We start from the raw sequence: 11845 nt of genomic DNA, 5'->3' as shown, positions 1-11845 counted from the left end.
GTAAGATGAAGAGATGTGGTATTCTACATGTAACCCCTGCTTCCTTCCACTAGAGTAAATGAAACTACGATGGAATCTAAATAAAGACATCGAAGTAAAATGACATTCTACAAATACATTTATGAAGTTATTACTAAAAGTTTATGCATCTCACTTCAAGTTTATCCTTCTGGTAGTAAATACAACCTACAATGGCCTTATCATGTATGAATTTACATTGTCAATAAAACCCAAATCCAAGATTTCACCATCTTTCTCATATGACCTATCAGGGGCGGTCACAATAACTCTTTTGTTGAGAAGAAACACTTTTAAAAATGAACATTTTCGTCCCCACATCTAAAATGTAGCATGCCATGGTCATCTCTACCTCTCACATATCTCAAATGTGCCAAAGGACCTCACCAAGATTGGTGGATCTCTCTTTTGACATCATACACCTCCCGCATTGTTCCCTGACTATATATTACTCTTATACTCCTGAAAAGGAACCGTTGTGCCTCTATACATCCTTACATACCATAGGGGATCATGTGATCCCTCTCTTCACAAATGCATTGCTCCCCACATAAAAACTCTAGATTCTGAATTGCTCACCCCTCGTGTTTATACCCACATCAGACCCCTCTTCCCCCTACTTATTATTCGATTGCACCCCCCATTTCACAAAACCACGTCATCTTCGCTAGAACCAACTTCATACCTAGGGCATTGCAAAGGCTTCACAAGCCCATTGAAACAACCCAAGTCATCTCATTCTCTCATGCTCAAATCCATTGGGTCATATTGCCATTCTCTTACACTCAATCCAAAAGCCATGTGAGATGTCGATATGTTATTGGTTGTGAGGTGGAGGTGAACGTGTTGGGGTTGGAAACCTCTTCGAATAAAGCTATGTATACCACGATGGATTAGTCGGGATTCGAACCTATGACCTTAGTAGGCCTGTAGCTTACCACTAGGATTAGGAGTCGGCAATGGCTTGGCTCAGGCCTGAACCAAGCTGTTAAACCGTTGGAGGTTCGGTTCAGGTTTGAGCTTCCTTAACTAGTTTGAGCTCGGTTTTGGTATGGCTCAAGCCGAACCAAACCGTTTTGGGACAAAACCGGTTAAGCCGAAACCGAACCGTTGCAGATAGATTCCTAGAGAACCATCTTCTTCCTAGACTCTTGTAACTCACACTTGTCGTGGAGAGCTATGGTGGAGAAGATGTAGAAGATCGATAGATACATGGTTGTGATCGAGGGCAACAGGAAATGGGAGGTGAGGCAATTCATGGGGGCTCTGACATCCCTCCATCATCGCCCATCGCTCCCTGCTCCTCACGCCCTCTCATCGAGCCAAATCCTTCATGACCTTGCCATCAGGAAAGGCCTGGAAACAGAGCTTTTCTTGACCAATAACCTCCTCAGTGTTTATGCAACATGTGGAGCTCTCTCCGAAGCTTTCTCCTTGTTTAATCACATCCCGAAGAAGAATGTGGTCTCTTGGACAACCATGATATCTGGCCTCTCACACCATGGCTATGGTGAGAAAGCATTTGATCTCTTCTATTCCATGGAGCAAGATGGTATCAGACCCAACCAGGTGACGTTTGTTAGCCTTCTTTCTGCTTGTTGTAGCTCTACTTTCCTCTCTCATGGCAAAATGATACATTTCGTTATTGTCGAGTTTGGATGGGACTCACATGTCATTGTTAGTACTGCCCTTGTTCGAATGTATTCAAATTGCTATACATTGGAGAACACAGAGAATGTTTTCAAGAATTCACCCCTCAAGGATGTTGTCTCATGGACTATCATAATATCTGGCTATGTCAAACATGAGCTTTGCCATGAAGCTATGGATATGTTTGCTCGAATGCATGTGGAGGGTATGATGCCGAATCACTATACATACAACATCATCGTCAATGCATGTGCAAACATACCATGCATAGAAGCAGGCAAACGAATACATGCTTGTCTTGCCCAAACTTTTTACCAGAACTGCCTATTCATCGGAAATGCTCTCCTTGACATGTATGCCAAGTGTGGCAATCTGGAGATTGCTCGTAGGCTCTTCATTCACATGCCCAAGAGAGACCTTGTCTCTTGGAATGCCATGATTACTGCCTTTGCCCAACATGATAACGATGATGAAGTGTTTAAACATTTCCACAAGATGAAGCTCGAGGGTTTTGAACCTGACCAGTTTACCTATAGCTGTGTTCTCAGTGTTTGTTCTAGCTGGGGAGATTTGTCTCTTGGGAGGCTCATACATGAGGAGATAAAAAACACCAGATTAGAGACAGAGATTCCAGTAGTTAATGCACTTCTTGATATGTATGCGAAATGTGGGTGTATGGAGGAAGCTCACAAGTTGTTTGATCAGATGGAGACCCGGGATGAGGCATCATGGACATCCATGATTTCCGGGCATGTGAATCAAAGAACCAATGAAGAAGCATGGGAGCTGTTCAATCAAATGCCAAAGAAAGATGTCCTGTCCTGGACAGCAATGATTCAAGGGTATGTACAACATGGACACCACGAGAGCGCATTAGAGTTCTTCTCACAAATGCAAATAGAAGGTATTTGCCCCAACCATATCACCTTTGGAACAGTTATCGGTGCATGTGCTGGCCTTCTCAATGTGGAACTAGGTCAAGAAATACATGCCGAGATTATATGGGAGGGCTTTCAATCTGATTTAAACATCTCTAATGCACTCATTGACATGTATTCTAGATGTGGTAGCCTTATGGATGCACGTTCTGTTTTCAATGGTATATCGAAACGAGATGCCGTTACATGGAATGTGATGATTGGATGTTGTGCTGACCATGGTAATGGTAATGATGTGTTTGAGCTATCCCAACAAATGGAAGAGGACGGTCTCAAACCAGATGAATTTACCATAAGTAGTATTCTCAGTGCTTGCAGGCATGCAGGGTTGGTTTGTGAAGCCTGTTATTATCTCTTTCATGCATTGCAAAGTTACAATATAATGCCTTCTGTGCACCACTATGCCTCTATGGTAGATCTGTTGGGTCGTGTTGGGTGTTTGCATAAGGCTGCATACTTTCTTAATAGAATACCATTCCAACCAAATTTGGTAGTTTTAATGAGCTTTTTGAGTGCATGTAAAAGTCATGCAGACGTGGACCTTGCCGAGCGATTCGCTGATCAGATGCTCAATGTAGGTTCAGAAAATATGGCCGCTCACGTGCTACTCTATAACATCTTTGCAGGAAAAAAGAAGTTGAGTGATGAAGATGAAGAGAGATTGCATTTACAACAACTGATATGAAAGAGAAATCATATTAGGACTATATTTTTGCCATTTGATGACAAATTCAGTGTTTGGGTTACGTCCAGTAAGTCCGATGAGGTGACTGACCCAACTTATAATATATATATATATATAAAATACCATATTGACATTGAGACCAACATATGAAAAGCATTGCTTTATGACATCCTGATGTGTAAAGTGTAAAATTTTCTCATTGATAACTATCATATTCACATAAAAAACAAACGGAGGGAATTTGGTTTATAATGGGTTCTTCATTAGAGCCATCACTGACCTTCAAGACCTCATAGAAATAACTAAGCCATTCCAGAGCATGATTCAACTTGCATGTTAATCAATTTTGTCATCTTCATGGTTGCACATCTTGAGACTTAACCTTGAACATGATAGTAGACCATTATTATGAATGTGTAAAATAAACCATGACAATTATGGGCATGAAAAATAAAATGCAGAATGCCTCTACCAGATGTTTCATCACTGCTGTATTTTGGCAATATTAAAATGCTATAATAGCAACATTACAATAAACCAAACTAGTAAGTAGAGAATCCACGACTCTCAAACCTCTGTTATGAGGGTTTTGGAACTCATTGACACAACATTGATTTGATGAGAGCATGTGGATGTGTATGGGGCTCTTTCTTCATTGACATTCAAGTAATGAAATGTCAAATGACATGGAGAACCTGTTGTGACACATCAATGAACCCAAAGAACCTAGGGTAGTTTGAGTAGTCTAGATTGGAGAAGTTATGGACCAAGGTTTAAGATCAGAGACTTCATTTATAGGCAAGCATTTAGAGTGGGATGGATGTGGTCCTGTAATATTTTCTATAAATTAATGTCTCAGTTGGAGAAGAGTTTTTGTGCACTTTGCATCGACTAAAGTTGATGGTCCTAACTCCCACATTGAACTCTTTGGGCTAAACTTAGAGATAAGATGATGTTGACTCAAGTGATTGCAATTTGGAGGTACAAAAAAAGTCTATAACCTCAATGGCAGTGTAGAGTGCAAAGACTTCCACATTTGGATATTGAGTTTTGAGATGAGGATGTGTTATGATAACTAGAATGTGTGTGTGTGTGTGTGTGTGTGTGAGAGAGAGAGAGAGAGAGAGAGAGAGAGAGTATTTATACAATTAGGTTTGACTACTAAGGTTTCTTAGACTATGTTGGGTAGGATCCACATGACTAGCAATTAATGAGGCATTTGTTGGATTATGGCAAGAATAGCGATGGCACATGTCACCAATGCATTATTGAGGAGATAGGTGTTAAATATATTGTAAGTACATATAAGCTATGTGGGAGTATGTTGGGTTACATATCAAATAAGGGAAATTTTAAAGAGACCTAGGTTTACCACTTTAACACTTGAGGCTTTTGAGATTGAATCTACATTTGTGAGAAAGGAGGTGGAAACCATAAGACCTCACATGGGCATGTTGTGAGTTGTTGCCATTATTCAAGGTTTGAAAAGAGGTGGAGGGTATGTGAGCATCACATACGAGTTGAAGAAGGCATGCACCTGATTTCCACCATCCCACTTTTATGCGAAAACGAGCCATGGCACGAGCACTCAAAAGAAGGTTAGTACCAAAGGTGTTCGTGTTATTATTATTATGATGTCGAATGCTATTATCAATGTCGTTAGCAAGATTACTTATCTTGTTACGAGACGAACTAGAACTAGTACCACTACAAACACTACTTATAGTCTTATTAGTAGAGGAGAGTTTTATTCTCTCTCCTTTCATTTGTAAATTGAGGAGGGTTGTATTTTGGTGACCTTGGTAGAATGCGGGAATTGAACCCTCACCTATTATATCTTGACCTAATCCATAAAGCAACTCCACTTGTGTGTCCTCATACATTATATCTATCCTCTTATTAGGGTTTTGTGCTGCTATGGTAAAGGTCACATCAGCATTCACAATATTATAATTAGTGTTTGTTACCTCATCGTTGTCATCCTCCTCACCATTGCCTATCCTTTGCACTAGCTCTAGATTATGCCTTGTAATGTTGAATTTGGCATTCCTTATAGAGAATTCTGGTGCTTGTGGATCTAAGATGAGGTCGAGTAAGAGGATGGTCAACCCAAGGAATAAGAGCATTGTGGCCATGGCTATGGTGAGGGAAGTTAGCACTCGGTACAACGTGTTGCAAAGAATGTACCGAGGCTTTGATGTTGATATTGATGTTGTTGTTGATGATGTTGACGGTGATGATAATGCAATCGATGAAGATGTTCTTCGAGATCGTGGGCTTTGGTGATGGCAAGGTGTCTCGTCATCGTACTCATTGGCAATATTATTGTCATTGTCAGAAGTATAAGACAACATCATGTATTCATGATAGTGATAGGAATTGTTGCCAAAAGTTCATCGTGTCTTTTTTTTCATTGTGCCATTTCTCATAATCACACCAAGAATGATCATCAAACCTATTTATCTTTTTTGCGTGTTTTGTGTTGGGAGTGATCTTTGCATGTGCTTCTTTATTTGCACTTGAATTAGGGTTTCCTTTGGGAGTGTTTGTTAGTTGTTATGCAAGGGGGAGCCTTAAGAGTTCTTGGCTATAAATATTAGAGCATTCTTTTATCATGACTAAAGTTGTTGTTTCAACTCTCCCAGCATGCTTGTGTACACACACACACACACACACACACATCTTGTCTTTGTCTTCACAATTGGTTTCAAGCTTGCATTGCTACTAGTCAACCTAACTTTCTTTTCATTGTTCCATCTTGTTCTCTTTGCAAGCCCATAGGAATACTAGGCATAAATTGTGATGTTTGTTTCCAATTGTGGAAGGATGTTATTGTGGTAATTGGGGGACATAGGACAATATGTAGGGCAATCATTTTGGCCACTTCCATCCCAAGGTATAAGGCACTTAACCATATTTCCATCATGAGAACACTTACAAATGCTACAAAAACTTATGCTTGTGTGTGCGATTACGATCTCTACCATTTACTTTATAATAAAGAAGTCATAATTGGAACTAGAGTAGAGCAACAAATAAAATGCAAATAATCTGAAAATATAACGGTCAACATTGATACTAATTGAACTACATTATATTCCAAGTTACATGACAAATGGCATTGTCCTTGTGGAGCACAATGTGTTAATGGAATAACTTATTGCGTTGCAAGTGCAACCATTAATATATATGGTTTTAGTCCCAATGAAGAACCCTTATTTTCCATTTCAAAGTGGTTTTTAGTCTTTTGTGTTGGTAACTTGTAAGTATTAAGTCAAAGATCCATAATAAATAGTTGCATGTCTTTAGGTTTAGATACAAATTACAATGATGCCAACTGTCTCACAACTATGACCTACATAGAAATCTCAAGTCCCAAAGTGTAATATGCATCAATTTACAATCATATTTTGGACATTCAAGTCATTGGTGTGTAACTCCTTGTCCCAAAATGTCTTTTGAGGCTAAGAAGTCTCTATATTATGCGATTGACACATTATCTACAATGTCATAGGAAGAATATGCAAATACAAGCAAATGATGTATAGACTTTTAAGTTAGCGTATCATTTCAACCGGTCTACACTACTATGAAAATAAAATGACATATTGCGCAAATACAACAAAACTTTATCCTACCAACACAATATACTGCCGTTGATAGTTGCCAACATTCATATAGGAGGCACTTCATTGAATTCCTCTCAATAATGTAAATCCAGTAGAACTTAGTACTCACTCAAAAATTGAAACATGGAATTGAGCGTACACGTTCACACACAAACATTATAGGTGAGGCAATTGTTTCTATGACATAGACTATCCAATCGTTTTTACACTCACCTATGGTGGTCCACACACATCAAAGAGAACCTCATATTTCCAATGAAAAATACACCATCCACCTTACAATAAGACTATTGCTACCTAAAAGCAGATAGTCACATACTTAAATAAGCAAGACTTGGACTTATTTTTCATGTCTTTAGGGCCATTCCCTTATCATTCTAACCTCCATAATAGCATAGTCAATAAAGACCATTCCCTCTTCATCATATATATTTAAAATTGAAGGTCAATAATATAATTCAATTCTTTGCATCTCTTGATGTCGTTATCATGCTCTTGCTATCTAGCACCGGAAAAGAATATCCAACTTCCTTGTTCCTAAAACACAACATTATTGTGAAAAGCCCCCACCCACCCACCCACCCAAAATAAGGAGACTCTATTGTTGCTTTGTTTTTTTATGGACATGTATCATCCTAGATATTAAAACCTTCACTATGCATGTTCATGAACATGCACTCTTGGCATCATCTATACAAGTCAACATTTGTTAGCAAATCAATAACTAAGACATATTGGTCAAAAAATACCTCAAAATGTCCCTATTGAGATTCAAAATTAAAATCTAAATGACAAATATTCAAGTTTCAATTACGTGAATGATGCATAACTACCTCCTGATTGGGCACAAATATCCTGTATGGGTGGTTGACATATGTATCAACTTATGTTAGTGTTGTCAATGTAGAGTTTCTCTCTATATATCGTGAACAATGATCGATGGAGTGATCAACACTTGGAGATATAATTTTCTACTTTAATTCATAATATAGTTTAATTGTGGAGTCTAGTAAGATGTTAACCGTAAGACCATGTCAAGGTGGCTCATCGTCATACTTACGAAAATACCCCAATAAATTAACCCAACCCTAGTTATCATAAGAATCTTACGACCTAATGGACAATAAAATGAAGAAATGTGTCATAGTGCATTATTACATGCAAATGCATACAAAAACAATTTGTGCACTTAACATCGTCATACTTATGAAGAGACCCCTAAGAACCTTTGGCACACCATCTTACTTATGAAGAGACCCCTAAGAACATGTGGCATGCCATCATACTTGCGAAGAAACCCCTAACAAAATGTGGCATGCCATCATACTTATGAAAAGACCCGTAGGAATATGCGGCTTGCCATCATACTTATAAAGAGACTCCTAACAATAGGCCCACCTTCTATAGAATCTTAAGAACATCATAATCATGGAATGTAGCATATTGCATTATTAGATGCAAAATGCATTCTAAAAGTATTATGCACGTAATGGAATGTGAGATCTAGGTCAAAAAAAACATTGCATACATGAAAAGTGCAAAGTCAAAATAGAACCATTAACATAGTATTTTGATTTACGTATAGATTATAGCATTACCTCATTATTTAATATTGTTCTCGAGGTTAATAATGTGCCACTGAAGTCATTGACACTCCCTTAGCAAATAGACATTAATTGAACTTGGCTTTCCATCGTGCAATGAGTCAACCTTCACTAGGTGAATCATGCGGCCCGTTTTAATTTGCAACCAGTCAAAACATTGGTTTGGTGGGTTGTAAGTTCCATTCCTCATTCTAATTAGTCAATCTTTTTTTAGTGAGGATTTACATTTTCTATGCAACCAATTTGACTCAACCAATTTTTTTATTGAGAAAGTCATCGATCACACATGATTCAAATAACTATACTTTAATGATTGAAGCAATGCCCACATAACTTTATTGTGGCTTCATATACTACCATTTGTTATTCAACAATTAACGACTACTTTTACAAAGATGTATTTTACACACTAGGGACTAAACCCATGGAACTAGAAACAAAATGATGCTTTGATAATTGTCTTTAAATGTAAAGAGTATTTTCCCATTTATGTATGGCCTTTTTACAATCCCTTGAACCCAAATAAATGAGATTAAAATAAGTCATTATAGTTACAATACATGAGGGTTCAATTGTATGTGCACCTAAGCTAACATGACCATATTTGCTGAGCATTCTTGACCTTACATTTACTCTATCAAGGTGTAATTATGACATCGAATGGATGGACATTGGCCATGAATTTCGATGTGACTCACGAGATTTCATTGTATCATAATATACATGTTTTGCAAAAGAAACGTGAGAATTATATGTATATATATACATACATATATGCATGTATGACAAGAAAGTTATTAGTAAGGTCAAAGAAAAAGTAAAGTAGAGACTATCAATTGTAATCACATCATATATGATTTATTGAGTGGAAGCTTCTCCTTGATCAATGTATATTCGCCATTATGTACCAAAACGTGTACGTCTTTATGTGACAAATGCTCGCGCTATGTAACGTTTGATGTCATAAATGAAAACTTTTACAACACATGCTTAAGGCTTCGTTTTCCAAATCTTTACACCATCAATTTTGCATACATGGTTCCATCACACATCACACATTCCAATTTCCAATTTGTCTAATAATGTATGCAAATGTTCGAGTAAAATTCAAGTAAGCCACCAAAGTCTTGAGTCCCCTTACATGTTTGTCATCTAAATGACATTGCCTAATTTTATTTGAAAAAAACAAAGTTGAAAGTGTGCACATCGTGGTTCATGTTAAACTTTGGAAATCCAATATTACTGAGATATATGTTAGAGTTTAGAAATACACTAATAAGAAAGTTGTATTAAGAGTTTGGAAAAACACTATTTGACAAGGTTCATGTTTATCTATCAAAAGGGTTCGATTGTGGCTAATAACACGCAATGCCACAACTTCATTTACCAAGTTGTACCGAACTCTTGCCTCTGATGGGGTCTTATCAAGGGGTTTGCGTTCATTGTTTTTTTATTGAAGGTATTCATTTATTGGTGCGTTAGCAACGAGATCCATGCATTAGATAGCTTGGATCTCGTTGTTAGATTTATAAAATGTGCATGCTTGGTGGATCAAAGTTTTGTGAAAGATATATGTCTCCTTTCATTTTTGACCGGATGTGTTCTAATTCCATGCAAATGTTCAATGAAGCCTAGTGGTAATTGTAAGACTTTTAAGGTTATCAATGGTGACTCTTAACACCATCGAAATACTAGGGTCACTATAATATGATCCTTCTTTACATACCATATTCAATAGATTTTATAATTTTAACACAAAAAATGCTAAGATATCAACACTACATGTGAGACCATATAATAGGACATGTTTGATGTACATTTGTAGCATTTGGGCTTTTGCTTGATGCTCCATTTTCTACATGTGTTGTTAGGCCTAAAAATATTGTCATTATAACCCTACTTCATGCTCTTTCATACCATACCATAGCATCCAACCGACAATTTTCATCCCAAACATCTACTTTTGTAGCATGGATAGAAAATATCAACAAGTTGCAAAAAATGTTTTCTCAAAGAAATGCATTACACTTGATAAATCAGAAAAAGAAGGCTCTTTTATTGTCCATGAATCCAACAATCTAAAAGATGGGCATTCCATTTTCCTATATGCATTGTTAGGCTCTATAACGTTTCAACACCCTCTCTTATGTGGTATAGAATCTAATATTGTTGTGATTGGCTCCTTTGATATATAAAAAATATCAATCATTTTTAATGCGTTTTTTTAATAAGAAGGCCACATTATAGGGGAGACATTTTTTGCATAAAACAAACAATTGAGGCATCATCTTATACCTTGGATGATGTGCCATGCACTTGAATACGATACCACCATTAGTATCCGCACTTTGTCTTTAATCATCACAAGATAGACAATATTGGTATCATCGTGAGGATTGATTTTTTTGCTATCGAATAATCAATCTTTCCATGGTTAATAGAAATTACAATAAATGAAGGGTATTTTTGAAATTTTCACTATCTTTACAAAAAGGTACCATGATCACAATCTTGTCTCACAACATAGCAATAAAGTGCACATCCTTCTTTTCATGACCAAAGGCAAGGCTCTTTGTAGAGAGGAAAACAACTGTAATAACAAATCTTTCAATCGGAGAACACGATGAACAACACCAAAAAGTGAATCCAAGAGAAAGCCATTGTGAGTCTTCTACGTTGTGGCCATTGAGCAAATTATACCACAAATGTCAAATCTAGATAATTATATCAATAGTTCAGCTAGGAATAGGGTAGATGGGAGCTACATTATCCCATTTTTTGCGAGTTTCTTCCGGACAAGATATTTTAATATGTAGTAACAACCAATATGTATATCAATGTGAATATGCCTATACACCTTGCAAACTTTCACTAAGTGTTGATGGCATGTTTATGTGAATGATTGCTCATCAATGATTTATGTGTGGCAAGTTGTAAAGCATGAACTTCAAGTTTTCAAGATACTCTTGCTATTGGGGTGGATATGAAAACACTCTTCTATGTTTCAAAAATGTGAAGCCACTTGGTGAAGGATATACATAATCATCTTCAAATAAGTTAATTATGATTGGGGTTTGGAAGTTGTAAATAAAATGGGACTAATTTAGCCTATAGCTAGAAGGATACTTTTCTTATATCACCCAATGAAGGGTATTTTCAAATTTTCCTAAACCTCTATATTCCTAAGAGTGACACCTTGCAAGTAATCTACGAGGGTACTTTTTATATGTGCCTTCGAAAATGAAGGATATTTATCAAAATTTCATGAGAAAGCTCGTGTTGATTTGTACCAACAATGATTATTATCTAATTTAGCCTATG

General features: G+C 37.0%; 2 protein-coding genes across 2 annotated transcripts; one reads left to right on the top strand and one right to left on the bottom strand.

Annotated features, from left to right (window-relative positions):
* The first annotated feature begins 1163 nt into the window (after positions 1-1163).
* LOC147864026 (pentatricopeptide repeat-containing protein At2g13600-like) lies at positions 1164-3394 on the top strand. Its single transcript, XM_087320227.1, has one exon. It carries the CDS (start codon positions 1231-1233, stop codon positions 3289-3291), a length of 2061 nt encoding a protein of 686 aa, XP_087176353.1. The 5' UTR covers positions 1164-1230; the 3' UTR covers positions 3292-3394.
* Positions 3395-4667: 1273 nt separating this feature from the next.
* Positions 4668-5518, bottom strand: LOC147864025 (NDR1/HIN1-like protein 26). The gene is made up of 2 exons (XM_087319332.1): positions 4985-5518; positions 4668-4888 (listed from the first exon to the last, which is right to left on the bottom strand). Exons 1-2 carry the CDS (start codon positions 5424-5426, stop codon positions 4668-4670), a joined length of 663 nt encoding a protein of 220 aa, XP_087175458.1. The 5' UTR covers positions 5427-5518.
* Positions 5519-11845: the final 6327 nt, after the last annotated feature.

Source organism: Azolla caroliniana, unplaced genomic scaffold (genome assembly GCF_043228905.1).
Source record: "Azolla caroliniana isolate FFs.n. ecotype wild unplaced genomic scaffold, voAzoCaro1.0.p SCAF_5, whole genome shotgun sequence".
NCBI lineage: Eukaryota > Viridiplantae > Streptophyta > Polypodiopsida > Salviniales > Salviniaceae > Azolla > Azolla caroliniana.
This window is presented reverse-complemented; position numbering and strand designations above follow the sequence as displayed.